The sequence below is a fragment of the Rhipicephalus sanguineus genome, chromosome 7 (assembly GCF_013339695.2).
Source record: "Rhipicephalus sanguineus isolate Rsan-2018 chromosome 7, BIME_Rsan_1.4, whole genome shotgun sequence".
NCBI lineage: Eukaryota > Metazoa > Arthropoda > Arachnida > Ixodida > Ixodidae > Rhipicephalus > Rhipicephalus sanguineus.
Window position 1 is genome coordinate 110,704,580 of NC_051182.1, and position 18,941 is coordinate 110,723,520.

The 18,941-nt window shown below is 48.0% G+C and overlaps 1 protein-coding gene across 1 annotated transcript in view; it reads right to left on the minus strand.

Annotated features, from left to right (window-relative positions):
- The window catches only part of LOC119399749 (ankyrin repeat and fibronectin type-III domain-containing protein 1-like), a 174,466-nt gene extending 162,081 nt beyond the window's left edge, over positions 1-12,385 (minus strand). Inside the window, 2 exon segments of the mRNA XM_049417836.1 lie at positions 6,127-6,231; positions 12,101-12,385. Coding sequence (XP_049273793.1) covers positions 6,127-6,231; positions 12,101-12,164 — 169 coding nt within the window. The 5' untranslated portion in view covers positions 12,165-12,385.
- Positions 12,386-18,941: the final 6,556 nt, after the last annotated feature.

Consider the following 18,941-nt stretch of genomic DNA (forward strand, 5'->3'; position numbering starts at 1 on the left):
GGAAGGCTGCGGAGGTTTTCAAAAAATCTCACAGGGACCCTTATGAATGCACCTAAGATGACTCTAAGGCGACAGCCTTCTTTTTTTTTTCTTAGTCGCTTTTTGCGACTAAGAAGCCTCTTAACATGGTTTTGCACTGCCTCCGTAATCGGCCCACCTTTGGAAATGCGAGGATGTCATCTGATGACGTCTTCTTGCGATGTCACGTTATAGAGCATTATGATGACATCACAAATAGTGGCGATATGTGACGTCATGACGACATCACATTGAGACGTCACCACGTGATGATTTTTCACATCAGTCGTGTTGACGCCGACGCCGTGGGACGCCAATGGTCAGTTTTCGCGTTTGATGAGGCATCCAACGCTTTCGCCTTCATAAACGTCCGCTGTTAGTCGGCAGTGTCCTCGTGTTGTCGTTTCTTTCGCCCGCCTTCTCAAGTTAGCGGCAACCACACAACTGGACTATCGTTTCTGCTTCGGCGGATAGGAATGCCTTAGCGACGGGAAGCTACATGCCCCGAAATCGATAAGTACAGCCATGGTCCGGCACGTGTATTATACACGAGCCCTCCACGCCACCAGACTGCTGCGGTGCGTGGGTCTGGATGGGCTCTTTTATCCGGCAGATTGGACACAGTATGGGAGGAGAGCAAATTGTGCTTCTGCTGCCGCTGCATCGACGGCACGTCGTCATCCGCTCCGGGATAAGCGTAGGAACGACGCGAATGAGTTATCGATGACTGTCGCGTTATTAGTTATCAGCGTTGCAGCGTTAACGCTGTCTTTCTTAACTCTACCTGTACGCCGGTATTACGGTCGTAACGTTTTTCCGGGGCAAGGTAATTAATTATATCTGCGATCGAATGCAGCATGACAACATCGAGCTGAAGTTATAATTACGAAGATGATAGGATTGTAATGATTACAGCAGAAAACCTACACAAAAGGCTGCCTAATGACACTAATGAGATTACTTTTTTTTTATTTCACGACGCTGCTACCGAAAATTGCACATTTAAACTGCTTTGGTACATATGCGAGGCATGCAGCTAAATAACTATTAGTAATTCAGAAAATAAGCAACGTATTTCTATTGCATCAGGTCTAGGATATTACAACATTTGTCCCGGCGTGTGCTTTTGTATTGTGAAATTTCCGCGAATAAATTCGAAATGAAATATTGTCACGTTTTCGTGACGGCGAAGTACGCGGAACACAAGCTGGTAAAGATGAAACTCTTTATTGGGCGAACTAGTGCCCACTAAAAGAAAGACTAAAGTGCAAGCAACACTAGCTCGCCGTAAAATGATAGCGGCGAGCACGGACGTCGGTCGTCGGTCGTCGACAATCTCATCGTTGGTGAACCGCGTCGGCTTTTATACATGCAGGTTCGAAGTTTCCGAAGCATGTAATGTTATTAGAATAATCTAAAGGAATCGGGACAGGGGCGTAGCCAAGGGGGGGGGGGGGGGGGTTGGACACCCCTCCCCCGGAAATTTTGCTTGCGTATTTATACACGCACCCATACAAACCCACGCACGAACATACATAAAGTATGGTTAAACGCCCCCCCCCCCCCCCCACCCCCCCAAAACAAAAATAAAAAAATTCTGGCTACGCCCATGAACCGGGAAGGTTCCCGAGCGGTGGTTCCGCGTGTAACAGTTCAGTCACGGGACAATTTAGAAGAGCACGTGGCAAGATGAATGAAAGAGTCAGATAGGAGTATATGTTAGCAGCTCTCAGCCCCGCTACCTAATTTTGCAATGAAAGTGAGTTAGGAAGGTCCTTTAGCCGGGCAAAATAGAGCGCAGTATTTCTTACAGGCAATCTGAACTTTCAGGTAATATGAACTGGCAGCCGATAATACGTACGAATGAATCTCTTGAATAGACCGCGTGTTTGGCGGCGTGAAATCAATATTGCACTGTAACCGGCTTGCATTCAAGATTCCTGATATTTCAAAACACTTTACTGACTTATACAGCAATGAAACTAATCATGCGACTCAACTGTTTTCTAAAGCCAGTGCTAAACAATATCTGCTCGGCCAGCGTGTACTCTACGAAGCCACTTTCACCGCACGCAGAGTATAGGGTAGACGAAGCGCCCTTCCAGGAGCTGAAAAAAAAAATGCCTTTTTTTTTTCTTTTTTTTTTGCGGTGGGAGCGGCCCGCAACGTGCTAATGCACGTTCCGAGGGACCGAAATAAAGTTTATTTATCCATCCATCCATCCATGGCAGAACACTGTAGCACAGTTTACATGTCATTGAAATGAGTTGCCTTTTAAATGCCGTTGAAGCCCAGCCCACGGCCATAAAGAAAAAAGAAAAAAAAAAGCACACAAGTCGTACAGACTCAGCAGGAAACACGGCGGAATGACCAGGGCAGCCAGTCTTAACTATACTGCGGTCATCGACTCAACGACGTTGCATAAAAAAAAAGCACTCTATACGCATAAACTAGGTCGTCTCGTCGAACCTTGATTCCTGCTCTCGCAATCAGCTCTCTTTGCGCACGCGCAGTCTTCGAAGCTCACGACATCAGTAGAGCGCCCGAACGCAAACACGGAGAACGGAGACCGATGAGGAGCACAGTACAGAGTGTAGGCCCATCAGGTTACACACTCCGTGACGCCGTCTCGCACACGAAACGCGCCGCTCTTCTCAGAAGTCATCAGAGGGCCCCCCATTCCCGCGACGCCTGCACTTCGCCCGCAATACAGCGAAGCAAGGAGGGAAAGCCGACTCCGCAGGTTGAGACTGACACGCGAGCCGACAGGAACTACACATACACGTAGAACACCGAGCGAGGCTATAGAAAGGAAGTCGTCAGGGCTCCCCGAAAGCTGTGGTCGTAATAAAAATTTACGGCGCCAATATCGGCGAAGTCGGCGGTGTCGTGGTCACTGCCTGGGGATAACGCCGAACGTCGCGGCCCGCCGGCCGATCCCTCGCATCTGTCTCGGATTTTTTCTCGGCACACACGATCCTCAGCCGTTTCCGATCGCACCTTATTTTCCCTCTCCCTCTCACCTCTTTACTTTCTTTTCACGAGGACAATGAAGGCACAGGCCCATACCATTCCGTGCGCGGTCACCCCGTTGACACCTCGGCGACCTCTGAGGTTTCGTCCTTGGAATAAAGAAAGAAAGAAACAAAGAAAGAAACAAAGAAACAAAGAAACAAAGATAGAAACAAAGAAACAAAGATAGAAACAAAGAAAGAAAGAAAGAAAAAAAGATAGATAGATAGATAGATAGATAGATAGATAGATAGATAGATAGATAGATAGATAGATAGATAGATAGATAGATAGATAGATAGATAGATAGATAGATAGATAGATAGACAGACAGACAGACAGATAGATAGATAGATAGATAGATAGATAGATAGATAGATAGATAGATAGATAGATAGATAGATAGATAGATAGATAGATAGATAGATAGATAGATAGATAGATAGATAGATAGATAGATAGATAGATAGATAGATAGATAGATAGATAGATAGATAGATAGATAGATAGATAGATAGATAGATAGATAGAAGCTATTTGCGCAAACGAAGCACTAAGAGCAAACACTGACGATAACGGTGCGGGTCACTGCGCTGGGACGAGGGCTCTGCTCATGTCGGACTTTCGCAGCCATTTCGTTCAGCCTCCTCTGACTCCAAAATTGTTTTGCTTTGCCTACCAGTTGTCTATCTTCGTTAAGCCTCTGTCCCTCTTTCTCTCTCTCTCTCTCGATTAGGTTCTCGCATGCCCTCTCGGTTCGAAGCGGTCGACAGGGCCAACTGTATTAGTGTGCGGCGAAGTCTATAGGAAATTGCAAAAGAAGAAATGGGCAACACCTGAATTCTCTTATCGTACGTTGCCATTTCGACACCGCTCTGCCGTGCCTTACGTAAGGTTCTCCTGATTACTACAGACTTTAGCGCCGTCGCGAAGAAGTCCTCCGCGATGCGAATGAACTAATGCAATTACGAGTGACGGACACATTGGAAAAGGAAATATCATAATGTCCTTTCATTGGAGCGGCTCAACAGGATTATTTTAGACACTCATTAATTTCGTAAGCGCTAAGAAGCTCCGCTTCGAGCCCTTTTATTCGCTCCGCACTTGCGTAGAAAACTAATAATAATAATAATATATGGGGTTTAACGTCCCAAAACCACGATATGATTATGAGAGACGCCGTAGTGGAGGGCTCCGGAAATTTCGACCACCTGGGGTTCTTTAACGTGCACCTAAATCTAAGTACACGGGCCTCAGACATTTTCGCCTCCATCGAAAATGCAGCCGCCGCGGCCGGGATTCGATCCCGCGACCTTCGGGTCGGCAGTCGAGCGCCATAACCACTAGACCACCGTGGCGGGGTTGCGTAGAAAACTAACCGTACCAAGCGGTGTCGGAGTGTTGCAATTTTTTTCTTTTTTTTTAATACAGACGTGCACAACGGCAAAACAGGAGGCCCAAATGCTTATATTTGACACGACTATGGAAACTCAGTGTCCGTTTCGCTCCAGTACAGTAAAACCTCGTTACAACGAAGTCGAGTCTGACATGGAAATGGCGTCGTTATATCCGAAAATTTGTTATAAGTGTATATTCATCGCACTATTTTTGTGGCAGGAATATTCTCTCTTTACTTCGTTATAACCGATAATTCGTTATATTTGTGTCCGTTATGCCACAGTTCGACTCCATCGCAGTTGGTATTTAAACACGAAGATCGCAATTATAGAGCATAGCAGCACACTTTTCGCCGCGTGACGTGTAGTCAGCACGACGAGGACTCTGAATAGGCGATGACTTTGACAAGTCTTTGAGACATAGCAGACATTCAAGGGATCCAAGCGTGCTGATCCAAGTGCCTAACTCTACGGCTTTTGCTTTGGCGTTTAAAGCTGTGTTATCATCATTTAATAGAGAGTTTGTGAATTGGGGCCCCAAGGAGCTTGGGGACCCAACAAGTTTGCGAGCTGATGCGCAGAACCCAAGCCACTCTCAGACTCGCGCTGGCGTTGACCCAAGGCTCAAATATCGAAAACTAGCGTGGGTCCCCAAAGCGTCGTTGCGAGCGAGGCGACGCAGACGCAGTATGGCCCGCATCTTGAATGATTTTAATTTCACGAAGGGAAATCTGGGCTAGTTGGTTATAGTTCATTTTCGATCAGCTTACAGCGCAAAAACGACGAGGACACAGACCAAGAATGCGACGACACGAGCGCTCGTGTCGTCGCATTCTTGGTCTGTGTCCTCGTCGTTTTTGCGCTGTAAGCTGATCGAAAAAGATTTTAATTTCGTCACGTGTGGCGCCCAGTGCGTTTGAGCCAACGCAGCTTGCGTTTGACCCAGTTCTCAAACTCTGCTGCTCCTCCGAACTCAAGAGCACCCTACCGAAAGCAGCTTGGGCAACCAGTGTCTAGGGTCCCCAATCCGCCTTTTTTACAACGCTTCCGTGCACGCGCTCTCCCCTAGCGGAAAAGTCTCGAAACGTCTCTTCATCTCGGAGGCTTTGCTTCTGTCAATACCGGTTGTCCCGGCCCTTACCAAACCCCTACCAAAACTCCAGAGGGCAGCACAGGAAAATGGAAGAAGCGGATTCCCAAGCTCTCTAATGATGGCGGTGGCCGTTTTTCTTCCTACCGCATTGCGCTTGATGCCGTTCATGGACTCCTCGAATACTGACGCAAATTTCCGCGTGAAGAAAAATCTGAGCACGTCAAGTTCACGATTTACAGACATACTCTTATGTCATTCCTGTGACGTGGAACTTCGAGCTGGCAGACCGCGGCACAGACGATCGATGCGCGAAGTCATTTGGCAAGAAAACATAAACAACGTGTATTGAAGGAAAAAGGAAAAGAAGGGCGGCGTCAACATGGTTTCTGATGTCCAGTAGTAAGCAAAATATTTTTTCTATTGGTCGTGTAGATAGAGGTAACTGAGAATTTCTTTTCGAGTTGTAGAACTTAGACGAGTCCGCAGCCGTCCGCGCATTGTTGCCTGAAATAGCTATTGTCCAAGCAGCCAACTTATTGGCGTCACGTATCAGCTTGTGAGCGGGACACAACAAAACATCTTTCAGGCCCATTGCTGCCAACTTACTACTTGAGTTGTCCTGACCTCGTGTCCGCAGAGCACCACCCGATGGACTGCGGCGAGTCAGAAGTCGAGACTGTGGCGGTGATGCGTCCGACTTGTCCGGTGAGCCTGCGTGCACAAAAGGTGTATACTGTAGCCTTCGGCGGCAAATAAACTGTAAGACTCTGCAAGTCCTGTGGCTTTACGCAGTTCATGTCACTTATAACATAGCTCACAACGGTAACCTAACAAGGAAAGTACCGAACCGAAAAGGTTTCGCACAATCGACTTGTCTCCATGTGGTACAAATACAGCTGCGAGGCTAATCATGCACTGAAGCATTCGCAAAAAAAAGTTAAAAAAGAATACAGAAACCGTACCGAGGGGACTGGGGGAAGAGAACCTCACGATGGACCGGCAGCGCAACCACACACAGACAGGGAAAAGAAAGAACACAAAAACACAGCGCTGACTCACAACCAATTTTATTTTATTTCAGAAACAACAGTTATAAGAGAAAAACCCCGAATGTTTCCGGCATGCGCAAACTCAACAAGAATTATTTTCCTGTTGAGCTTTCCTGGGATATCCAGACATATATACGGTGTCGTAGTTTACGGGCTCCCGTTGTTCGGCAGATGAAAACGAAGATCTCGTACTTCCGTTACGGCTCACTTCATATTTTTATGTACATATTTATTTATTGATTATTGCCTTTATTTTTCAAAATACCACCCAGTTGGTGGCCTATTCACCATAGTGGGCGCCTACCAGCACTATTAAGGAATCAGCCTAATCGTCCCATACACCTTAAAAGGCACGTGTAGCACCAAATTACGGAGCCAATCAACGAAAAAACTAAATTCTGTGGTGCTTGACCTCTACATAATTGGAAACGTCTTCAAGACGTGCATGCCGCGGCCAGAGTAAAACCCACGAACTCAATCTTAACAGCGCAACGCTCACCTACTGGGCCACTGCAAGAAGGCAGGAAAAAGAAAGTTTTGAAACAACCGATCTCATTTGTATAGGTCACCAGGATGTCATAGACTCTAATGCGCAGTGACCCGCATTATCGTAAGTCAACCGAGCGAATTAAGGCATCCGTATTTAAACAGTATTAAGTTGGATAAGAGAACTTGCCATTTTGAAGCTACCTTCTTGCATAAATAATTCATACAGCCTCGTATTCAGCAATGGCAGCGAAATTATTTCTGGGTTTTCATCCGCCCTAGTACAGTTATGTAAAACTGTTTTACCCAAGAATATATAAAACCTAAGTGTTCCTTTCGGAAACAAAGCTGCAAAAAAGAAAGAAAGAAAAAGGGGAAAAAAAAGTGGATAACTGGGCGCAAACACAATCTCGGCCCCTGATAATCTCGTTTTGACGAATCTCCTCTGAGACAGATTAAAACAAGGAACAGTAACGTAATTCCGCAAGGGAAACTGGGCGCGAGATTAAAGGACTGAATGTACTGCGGAAAGAACGATCTCTCACCATTTGCTTAGAGAGAGAAAGAAAAATAAAAAAAAAGTTCGTAGAAGCGTCGATGAAGCGAAACTTGAGATGCCCCGCAGGGAATTGAACAGGGATTTACTCTGCTCGTGATTCACAGAAGATGACAAAAAGAAAAAAAAATGAATGTGTAAAAAGAATGCCGCAATTCGCAGGATTTGGACGCAGCGATACGTGACAAATGAGTTAATCTCTTTCGTCGGGTCGTTTCCAGGAATTCTCGCTTATTACTTTTCGCCACTGTGCCGTCGGCAATACGCGCCCCGTATTACGCCATGATTACCGGAACTCTAAATTTCAGGAAACAAAGGAAGGAGGAGTTAAGGGTGCCGGGTTAGCTCGAGGACTACTCGTGTTCCGCTCACGAAGTGCTTGAAAAAGTGAGTTTCTGAGTGTGTGCCGATGCAATGCCGTAAAGAGAGGGAGAGAAACAATGTTCGTAATTTGAAGAGGACTTGAAGAACAGTTCCCGTTCGAAGTGCCACTTCAGCTTGTATTGAAACGACGATGCTTCAGATCATATGCAAATTACGCTCGGCTACACGTTATTAAAGAATAATGCCGGCGCTTTAAATCATATAAACATCAGAGGTTATGCAGATTTTTTGGTGGGGCTACAGGCTCAGTTGAACTTGTTTCGAAATTGACTCATTCAGTGTTGCCCGTTTGCCGGAGCCTCCTCACATTGTGCTCGGCATGAAGAAGCGTTCGCACTGTTCATTGCAATCGACCCCGTGTACGCCCGAGAAACGCGAAGTGTATCACTGATCTTGAGGTTTCCGAACCGACTTCACGATCACGCCTACGTGACCATGAAGTCGGTTCGAAAAGGAGTTACACGGACTGCAACCTCAGCCATTGGTCGATTGTTGCAATCGCGCACCTTTGTTGCTTTACAGCGCATAGATATCAACGCAGTTGCGGTTCTTGAAAGAAACGTTGCTCTTATACTGCACGCTGTTAGTTAAAGTGATGCCCGAAGGGCATCACTCGAACTATACAGGCAGCTTGCCACTGCGTTCTACAAGCTTTACGTGTAACGGTTTTTTTAAAGCATCGGATTCAACTTCGGTTTATTAACGGCGGCAACCCTTGGGCGTTCCTGAGCTTGAAGGCGGCTACTGAACAAGGGAGCAATCAAAGCATGAAAAATTTGATACGCGGCATCTCATTTAGCGAGAGCATAATATGGAGTGGGCGCTTATTCCTACATGAAAGAAGTATGTCTGGGGGTTGGCTCATTGAGTTTAACGTTAAGAATCTTTAATACTTGGTGCGTGGCAGAGCATCTCCTACAAGGATACCCATAATCAGGCGCGCTGTCTACATTCGGGTGTGTTCCCGCATATCGTGCGAAGCGGTATGAACGGGTCTAGCCTTGAGTTCACACAAATGCTCACATTACAATGAGTGTCCACCCTATTCAAAACTCATAATCATACCTTTGTAAAGACTAGTTACTGAATACGCAGCCCTCCGTTGTAACATGTACATAACAGGCTAGGCAACAATGTGCAGTAGGTCTGCAAATAGAAGGAGTCGCGTCAGACGTTTAGCCGACTCCGGAGCGTTCATGGTGTTACGAATGCTTTTTTTTTTTACTTATGCGCCGTTGACCGCTTTAAGTAATTTATCATTGTTAAAACGGTTGCGCAAGCTACTTTTTTATCTAGGTGAACGATGTGGCTCAGTAGTCACGTAGATAGCAATTGTTGCTTCATTTGCTATTGTTGCTTCATTTGCAATTGTTGCTTCAGGGTCTGCTTAGCGGAACGCTGTTCGAGTAGCTCTTGCCTTTTTTGCGCAATAATATGTGCAACCCGTGAAGGCTACTATACTGTGCCCATCGGCGATGATCGCGGACCAGTTCGGATACCTGCCAAGTCCTGCGGCGTCAGCGGCGGCCGCGTCCAGGAAGCGGACGGGCCCTTACTGCGACTATGACAGCGAGGATGTCCACTCACAGACAGGTGAGGGGTCATCTGATGACGACTTCGAACTTGTATTAAGCCGAAAGGCGAAGAGGCGCAACACCAGGCCCTCTTCATCCCCGAACGTACAAAATGAAGAAGCGCCGCGAAGGCCCGAGGCCAACACCATCATCTTCATTCCTGCTGTCCCCAACGGCAACATGAAGCGCCTCAACAGGCAATCTGTTTCGGCTCTGCTCGAGAGACTGGTGCCAAATGAAATCATCGACATCAGAGTGAACCCGCGTAAGAATGTCATGGCGATTGATGTTTCGCGTGCTGCCGCTCTGAACGTACTACGCAACGTCACAGAGCTGGATGGAATCAACGTCCGCTCCTACATCCCTATGGGCTCCAACATCGTCGCCGGCGTCATCTACGACGTTGACGCTACCATACCCAGCTCCGACTTGTCTGCCCTTGTCAAGCCAGCTAATGAAGCTAGCGTTATCGCTAAAGTTACTCGTTTGGGTACCTCACGCTGCGTGAAAATAGATTTTCAAGGCAACTCTCTACCTTCGTACGTAAAGGTGGGTCACTTCCGACACCCTGTGAGACCTTTTGTGCCGAAGCCACTGCAATGTCACAACTGCATGAAGCTAGGTCACGTGAGAGGCGTATGCGAAAATGAGCGAGTATGTTCTCGCTGCGCTGAAACCCATTCTGCGGACACTTGTATAGTCAATGTTCTCAAGTGTTCCAATTGTAATGGACCTCACGAAGCTTCCTCAAAACAGTGCCCAAAAATGAAAAGAGAAATTGCTGTGTTGAAACAAATGGCAAGGAACCATACATCGCATCGCGAGGCTGCCGAAACAGTCACAAAGCGGCGAAATCGGCGCCGACGTACATCCAAGAAAACCAATGCTTGTGCATCTGCAGCGCCCCTTGAACGCCCTGCTTCACCAACTCCCTTGTCACCCAGACCCTTCGCGGCCGGCACGAAACGAACTGCAGTAAAACGCACAGTTTCTGGAGATTCCACTTGGCCTCCATTGCCGAAGCCACAGTCACAGAGATCATCGACGGCCGGTGCAAACCAGCACGACAATGAAGGCATGGACACTACTGACGCAGCTTGGCCTGCGTCGCCGAAGTCGCAGCGACATGCAGATTCACACTGCACATCGGCAACAGTGCGCACTGAATCTCCGACTGACCAGTTGCCTGAAGAAGACAAACCAACCATCATAGTGCTTCAGTCACTGTTGGACACACTCCGCGTGTTCGTCGGCAAGCTGAAATCGCCCTACGCTCAGTCCGTGCAACAAGTACTGGATGTTCTATGTCCAGTACTTGCAAGCCTTCAGTAGGCACCATGACACGACTCTCCACAGCGGAACGTATGAGATCCTGAGTCCAGTACTATGGAACGCAGCTGTGTTCTTTAGGCTCGCGTGTATTGTTACTTTTTTGTATGCTCCCTTCTTTCTATCTCCCTTCTTTCTCTCCCTTAATCCCCTTCCCCCAGCGTAGGATAGCAAACCGGACGCGCGTCTGGTTAATCTTCCTGCCTTTCCTTCCTCTTTCTCCTCCTCCTCCTGTTGCTTCATAATAAGGTTGCATGCAAGAAGACGCGTTGTATAACACACTCTAGCCAAGGTCGGCACCAGCAGTAGCTGCACATTAGAAAGATGTTGATAATCCTCATTATCATAGCGGTGGTGAAGGTAATGATGTTACAGACGGCGGGGTTCTATGGCAAAGATCAAGAGTACATGCGCCAATGCTTTGTCTGGCGATATGCGGCGCTTAAAAATGTCTTGTCTCGCAAAACTACAGCTAATAAGAGTATATGTAAATCACCTTTTTCCATTTTAACCTTTGTGTGACTTTATCGATGCCTGTAGAAATGCTATGCATGGCGGCGGTCTCGTGAGTTCAAGTCGATCACCGTTTGCTGATATAACATTTTCTTTCGTTCAACGCGCTCTTGCCTATGGCTTGTAAAACGAGCTGGAAGTACGAAATAAATAAATAAATAAATAAATAAATAATAAATAAATAAATAAATAAATAAATAAATAAATAAATAAATAAATAAACTCACGTGGTCCCTTATACCTTCACCTAAGACGACTCGAAGGCGAAAGTCCTCATCTTCGTATTCTCTTGCTTATCATTGGATGTCCAGATCCTGCCCCGCCTCCCACCGATATATTTATACGCCTAACGTGGTTTCCCGCTGCCCCCAGGATCGGAGGCATTGCAAGGTTTCTGCACCTCATCTGGTTTTGGACTGCTTCCGTGATCGGCCCAGCTTTGACCAAGCGACGCCATGCGATGACATCGCCATGTGGCGACAGGCCAGGTGACGTCATAATGACGTCACCAAGTTTGGGGAGTTGTGACGTCGTGTTGACTTCATCACGTGATGATGATTTTTTGCATCACTTGCGTTGACGCGAATTCCGATCGTGATATTTTGCGTTTGATGAGGCATCTAAGGCTTCTGGCCTAATTAACTAACTAACGACCGAGAACGCGTACGCATGCGTCGATTAATCCGTACCTCTCCTGGAGTCTCCCTGCGGCTGCTTCTTCTTAGCGTGCCGCTGTCGGTGCTGCTGCGTCATGGCAGCGACGGGCGGCTGGGTGCCGGCGTCCAGCTGCGCTTGGATGATGCACAGGCTGGGCGTCACGATGGCCGGCAGGGTGCGCGCCCGCAGAAGAGGGGCCGGCTTGCGGCGCAAGCCCGAAGAAGAGGCCGACGAGCCGCCCAGCAGCAGGCCCTGGGCCAGGCACGAGCCTCCGGCCGCAGCAGACGAGGAGGTCGTCGACACGCGCTCCGACACCTGGCTGCAATAAAGCGATGAAACAGGAAGGTCAGATCACTGCGGTTCCATTAGATCTTGGCGTAGAACAGGTGGATGTTGGTTTGGGGTATAATAATAATTGTTTGGGTTTTGCGTCCCAAAACCACCATCTGGTTATGGGGGACGCCGTAGTGGAGGGCTCCGGAAATTTGGCTGTTCATGAACGTGTACTTAAATCTAAGTACACGGGTCTCTAGCATTTCGCCCCCTTCGAAATGCGGCCGCCGCGGCCGGGATTCGATCCCGCGACCTTCGGGTGGGCAGTCGAGGACCGTAATCACCAGACCACCGAGGCGGATCTGGTTTGGGGCAGTTGGTAGGAATTCATTGTACGGCTATTCGAGCACCGCTTCAGAGCATTGGAGAGGAATAAGCATGGACACGAGTATATGGGTTTGTGCTTCGTTGTTTGTTTATTGTAGTGATTACGTACGTAGATATCAAGATGTGTGCAGACACCACAGGTAGAGAAACATCGCGTGAGGTGCACAAAGCTTCAGGATTTGAGGAACAGTGAAATCGACTAAGAAAGCCATCTTTGGTGCGTGTCTCTCATACTGCGGCTCGTTATGTCGTGCAGGAAGTCTGGTCAAGGATTGCATAACTTGATGAATTACCAAGCGTGCAGCAGGCCTTTGCCCTCAGATGTCACAGAGAATGTAACATGATGTCCGATATTTTACTCTCTTCGGATGCGATTGTCTGATAGTGGTTTGACACGCTTATTTTTGCAGCTTATAAGGAAGCATGGCTCAGCGTCGTGGGTGGTGGCGGTAGAGAATATTTTTATTTCAGAAGATTAAGCAAGGAGCTGCTGGGTAGTACACTGCATGCTCGAGTGGCCAGACCCTATTCCGGGACGCCAGTGGAGCTGGCCGCTGCCCGAGCGCGCGTCACCAATGGAGCGTTGAGCATCCAAAGTAGAGCAGCCGAGCAGGTACTCCTCCCAAGCCTCTCTAGTTGGGATGGGGGATGAAAAAGGAAGTGGGTTGGAGGGGCACGAAGCTACGACGTAATAGGTGTCGGCGAGGACCCGACAGGTCGAGCAGGTGCCATTGATGTCCGGCAAAAAGTGCCTGGCGACCACCGGACTCACATGGGTGTTCGTCTGGAGGCGGCGTAGTAGTCGTTCGTCCGCTTTCTCGAGACCACGTGCGGGGTCCGGGTGGAGGCGGCGCGAAGCACGGTAATAGGGTAGAATTCCGCGGAAGCGCGTCATATTCGTATTGCCAGATTCCGTCTCGGGACATGGAGAGGCAACGGCCCGGGTGAGAGAAGCGCGGGCAGCGGCATTCGCCGCGTCGTTGCCGGGCAGGCCCGAGTGGCCTGGGGTCCACACTATGCGTATGGGGTGAGGGTTAAAGCGCCAAGAAACTCACAGGGTCGCCTATGCATACTCTTAAGACGATTTGGGGGCGAAAGCTACCGTTTTCTTCGAAACTTTCTGCACCTACCGTGGTTTTCCACTACCTCCAGGATCAGAGGCACCTCAACTGGTTTTGCATTGCCTCCGTGATCGGACCACCTCTGATCAAGCTACAATGTGATGACGGCATCATGTCACGTTACGTCACGGTGGCGTCATGACGACGTCATAATGACATCACAATTTTTTCCATCTGTGACGTTATCGTGACGTCATATGATGACGTCACCAAGTGATGAGTTTTTGCATCACTCGTCGACGACGCTGCGGGACGTCGATGCCGCCGACGCCGACGGTGAAATTTCGCGTTTGATGAGGCATCTGAGGCTTTCGCCTTAAAGAGAGAGTGGAAAGGTGAGGCAATCCTAGGAAAATAAGTGCCCACGCGTGGGGGATCGTCTTTGGCTAAATGGATGAAACGCCAAGCAGGGATGGCAGGGCTGTGCCGCTCACAGCAAAGGTACAGTGTCCTAAAGCTTCTAGCCACGTAAGCTTCGTTTCAAGTTGTCTCTAGCGCAACGCTAGATATTTTGTTGCGTACTGTATGGCTCATTGAAATACTAAACACAGATGGAGAAGTTCCCAGGAGAGGAAGCTCACTGCTCGTGAGGAAACTCGTTCTACTCGCGAGTTGGAAAGTCACATATAGAAAATCTGACCATCAAAATGTCTCAGATCAGCGCTTTCGTATTTCGCCATTCTCGATGCGCGTCTAGAGCGCAGGAATAGAATAGTCAATACCCAGCTTTGCAATCAGTCTTGTCGCAAAACAACCATTCGCGGAAAACGACACCAGCAACTACAGCGACAAAAAATAAAATGAATTAAATAAGATAAACAAGACTGGACCATGTAATGGTACAGGTTGCGGGGCTCGTTGGTGGCGCATATTTTTTCTTCATGAAAGTTATCCAGCTCTAAAGCTTACGTCGTGTCTTTCTGTGTGTTTGTCGCAAAATTCACCTCTGCATGGACAACTTTAATGAAGAAAGAAAACAAACAAACAAGACTGTATGCGTCTGAGCGTTATCCGAGCGAGCAAGTGAGAAGTTGAGAGACGAAGGAGGGGGGGGTATGGAAGGAGAGACGGACTTTCGTTTGCGGCCTTGTTAGGAGCTCGTGATTATCTCTGCGCCTACCTTTGTCTATACGTGATAGGCCCCCGACTCCCAGACACACCACCCAGTCAGCTCAAGAGGACGCCTCTTAATGAGGTCTCTTGCCTGTAGGTGAGAAACAAAGAAATAATGGGGAAAAGGGAGCTACGCATTATGCGCCTCATTGTTCTGAGAGCATGCTCAGAGAGCAACGTGCCTCCGCTGCTTCCGCGCAGGCTGTACAGAGAAGTGAACGTCTGAGCTTCAGGGGTCCACGCAGCAGTATATATAGGAGAGCCAACTAGCACCAAGACCCCTTCGTTACAGCAGTGAATACGAGTCTGGCGCTGTATGGCATGCTCTAGTTTGGGGGAGAGTTAACAGGGAACGTTCGTGCGCTGAATGCAACCGTTTTTTATTTGGTTATAATGGTTTGTTGGGTTTACTTGCGCATAAGCAAGTAATGCTATCATGTGCCAAACACAAGCTACAAATTGTGTAAAAAGTTGGGTCACCTCAATGAGCCCTTGTCTGAGCAAGAGTACTGATGGTCCCAACTAATTAAATAGGTCACAGGGTCCCTTACGCATTCGCCTATAAGACGACTCGACGGCGAAAGTCGTTATCTTCTTTTTCATATTTTCTTGTCAGTCGACGTATCGATCTCCGATAAAACAACATATAGCCGTATTAGAAACTGCTGATCGCCGACAAGTCCACGATCGAGAGAGTCCACGATCGAGAGTGACCGGGCCCGTGCCCCCCCCCCCCCCCCGAAATTTTTTTTGCCATGTCACACAGAACACAAAATGACACTCGACCACATCTGCCTGCCGAGCCCCCAATTCAGATCAAGGTGGTGCCTCCACCCCCCCCCCCCCCCCCCCCCGAAACACATTTCTGCCTACGCCCCTGGCAGGGAATCCTCTTTCTCGGGGAACTTTCAGCCGCCATTTTGGACGAAAGAAAAAAAAGGGAATCTTTGCGATATATCAGGGAATTTTAGTTATGGTGAAATTACCCTATGATGGCTAAAACACAGCTACCACAGTGCGCTTTTGGCTGGTGCCATCGCTGCTACCACATGCAGCACGCGAAAGCATAACCCTTGAGATTTGCTTCTTATAATTATATGAAGCGATTTCGAGTTAACTTTGGGTGTCAGACTCGAAAACTACGCATCAACAGTGCACTTACAGCACATGAGATTTTTCGTTGTGAAGGAGCGCAGGCGCTAGTCATGATATTAATAGTCATACACAAGTGAGATACGTGGATTACAGCGTTACTAATGCATCTATGTATGTGTGGGCGTGCACAACCGTTGCTACCAATGTGCGGGGAAATATGCGGGGATTTTGTTTGAAGCATGCAAGGCAAAGATTCCCAAAAGAGGGGATTTTCATGTCCTGGAATGGGAATTCTTCGGCGTAGCACGGAACGTCACTGCTGCTTGGCTATCACCACACTGGGGAAATGGGAACGGAGAACAGTACAAAACGTACTTTTTATTACTATGTTTTGTCGAAACACCCGGAAAAGTACACCTCAGCTCTCTTCCTGTTCGTGCATGTTTCCTTCAGTGTTCGTCTTTGTGTGCTAGTTAACCTAGCAATATGATGATGATGGTGTCATGCCAACTTGCCCAAGCTTGCTCAATTTATGATTAATAATCAGAAATATTTTCAGGGTAAAGTAAAAGCGCAATGCAAAATGACCACATGCCTATATAATGCTCAAAGGGATACGACGGCAAGCGAGCTGACAGTGAGTTTCGCCACGTTCAACGCAACAGCCTACCCTTCTTAAACGTTCAAAATGCCCTCGCAACTTGCACGACGGAGCGCTTTCGATGGTGACGTCACACGAGCTGATGCCTTCCTCGCCCCCTCACTTTCATCACGCCATGTTTAATACTTGAAACACATCCATCTTCTTACGGTGGTGCCGCTCGTGTCTTAAGATTACTTATTAAAATCCGGATTCTGCATGGGCCATCGAGCACAGCAGCAATTTTTTATGCCGTTGCTCGGTTTTTACGCGGCTCCATTCCAAGTCCACAACCTCGTTGCCATATTCGGCTTTGCAGCGCAGAAAAGGCACGACAGCGCGTGTACGGACGGCGACGTGTGTGACTAGCAAACTTTTCTTGCAAGTTAAAGCACTAGGAGTCGGAGAAGATAACAATGTGAAAAATGTGGAGAGAGGGAAACGGGTGCACCAGCGTTTGCATACGACATAAGAACCGGGCTACGTAAAACGGCACTCACGAATCCCAGAACCACCGTGTGTGCAGAAAATTCTCGAGCCATGCAAGCTGGTGGGTAAGGCCTTTATATAACCTGCCGACGGGGGAAACACTCGGCAGGGAACACGAGGCAGTGCGCGTTGTGAAATATCCACAGACACGTTCGCGAGGCCGCTAGCGCCTTCTCGAAGACGAGCTGAGGCGCCCGAAGGAAGACATGCGCCCCTCAGACGTCCTTAATTAAGCGCCGAGCGCGCGCGTTAGACCGAACCGGCGGTGCTGCGAGTGGCAGATTTCACGCGTCACGGACAGCGCTGCTGAACAGTGACTGTCGTGGGAATGCCACTAACGGCTCGCAGCGCCGTTGCCGAAAGGGAAACCGTCGCCCGCACAAAGCCACCGGTATGAGCTGTAATGTTCGTTTCCATCTACTGGTGTCCTTAAGGCACGCTAAGGAGGCAGGGGTAACTCTATTCTAAGGGCGTCCCACGAGTCAGACGTCTCCTGCAGCGCCAGGCTCTTCTATAGTGCCATGAACGGTTCATAATTAGGGTGTAACCTGGCAAAGCGTCGCTTCCAAAATCGTACAGTCTCGTGATGAATAAAAATAGCGCGAAAAAAACGTAGGACGAGACGAAGAAGGCTATAGCACAAGCGCATACTAACAACTGAAGTTTTATTAGAAAGAGCGAAAATATATAGGAAGCCCAAACCACATGTTCACCACGAACAGAACCAAAAACCTCAGATGTGCTCATCCAGGTACCTTATCTCTGCCTTATTTAACGAAATGGAAGGCTTTGTCACACAGTTATTACCAGCTTTCAAAATTAAAAAAAAATGCTTCAACGAGCTCACGTGACGTCTGGTCCCTATAGACGTGCCAGCACTTTGTCATCAGACAAGAAAGGAGTACGCCTACACTCACGGCAGTGCAGCGCCAAATTTTACGAAGGCTGACCTTTTTTGCCGAATGCTGACCCTTGCGTTAAATAAGGCAGAGATAAGGTAGTACCTGGATGCGCACATCTGAGGTTTTTGGTTCTGCTCGTGGTGAACATGTGGTTTGGGCCTCTTATATATTTTCCCTCTTTCTAATAAAAGTTCAGTTGTTAGTATGAGCTTGTGCTGTAGCCTTCTTCGTCTCGTCCTACGTTTTGCGTGCTATTTTCATTCATCATGAATTACCAACTCGCCCAACTGTCTATTCTTCTAAGGTACGGTATCAGAAGCCGCTGTTATGTGAGCGATAGAAATGGAAGCGAAGTAACGAAGTCGATGAACCCTACGCGCCTGAAGAGTACCACCTCAGATAACACTCGACAATATAAAATTTTTAAAACCGAAGCTGTTGTAGCTCGCCTTACTTTGTGCGGTTGGAAGCTTGGTTGGAAAATTTTATTAGTGCCCTAATAAAGTTTTGCAGGGCCCTAATAAACTTTATTAGGGCCCTGCAAGGCGCGCGCCAGCGCGAAGCGTCCGCAGAAAACTCGCCCAATTGGGTATGCGCCACAAGAATTGGGCAAGCCGCACTACCGTGTAGAGCAGGTGAGAGTGTCAAACGAAAACACGTGAAAGAGAGAATGAAAGAGAAAGAAAGAGATAGAAAATAGAGAGAGAGAGAGAGAAAGACAGGAAAAGAAAGAAAGCGATAGAAAGAAAAAGAAGAGAAAATAGAGAGAGGTAAAGGGAAGACATGAAAAGTTAAGAAGACAGAAAAGCATAGACAAAGAGAGAAAGAAAGAAAGAAAGAAAGAAGGAGAGAA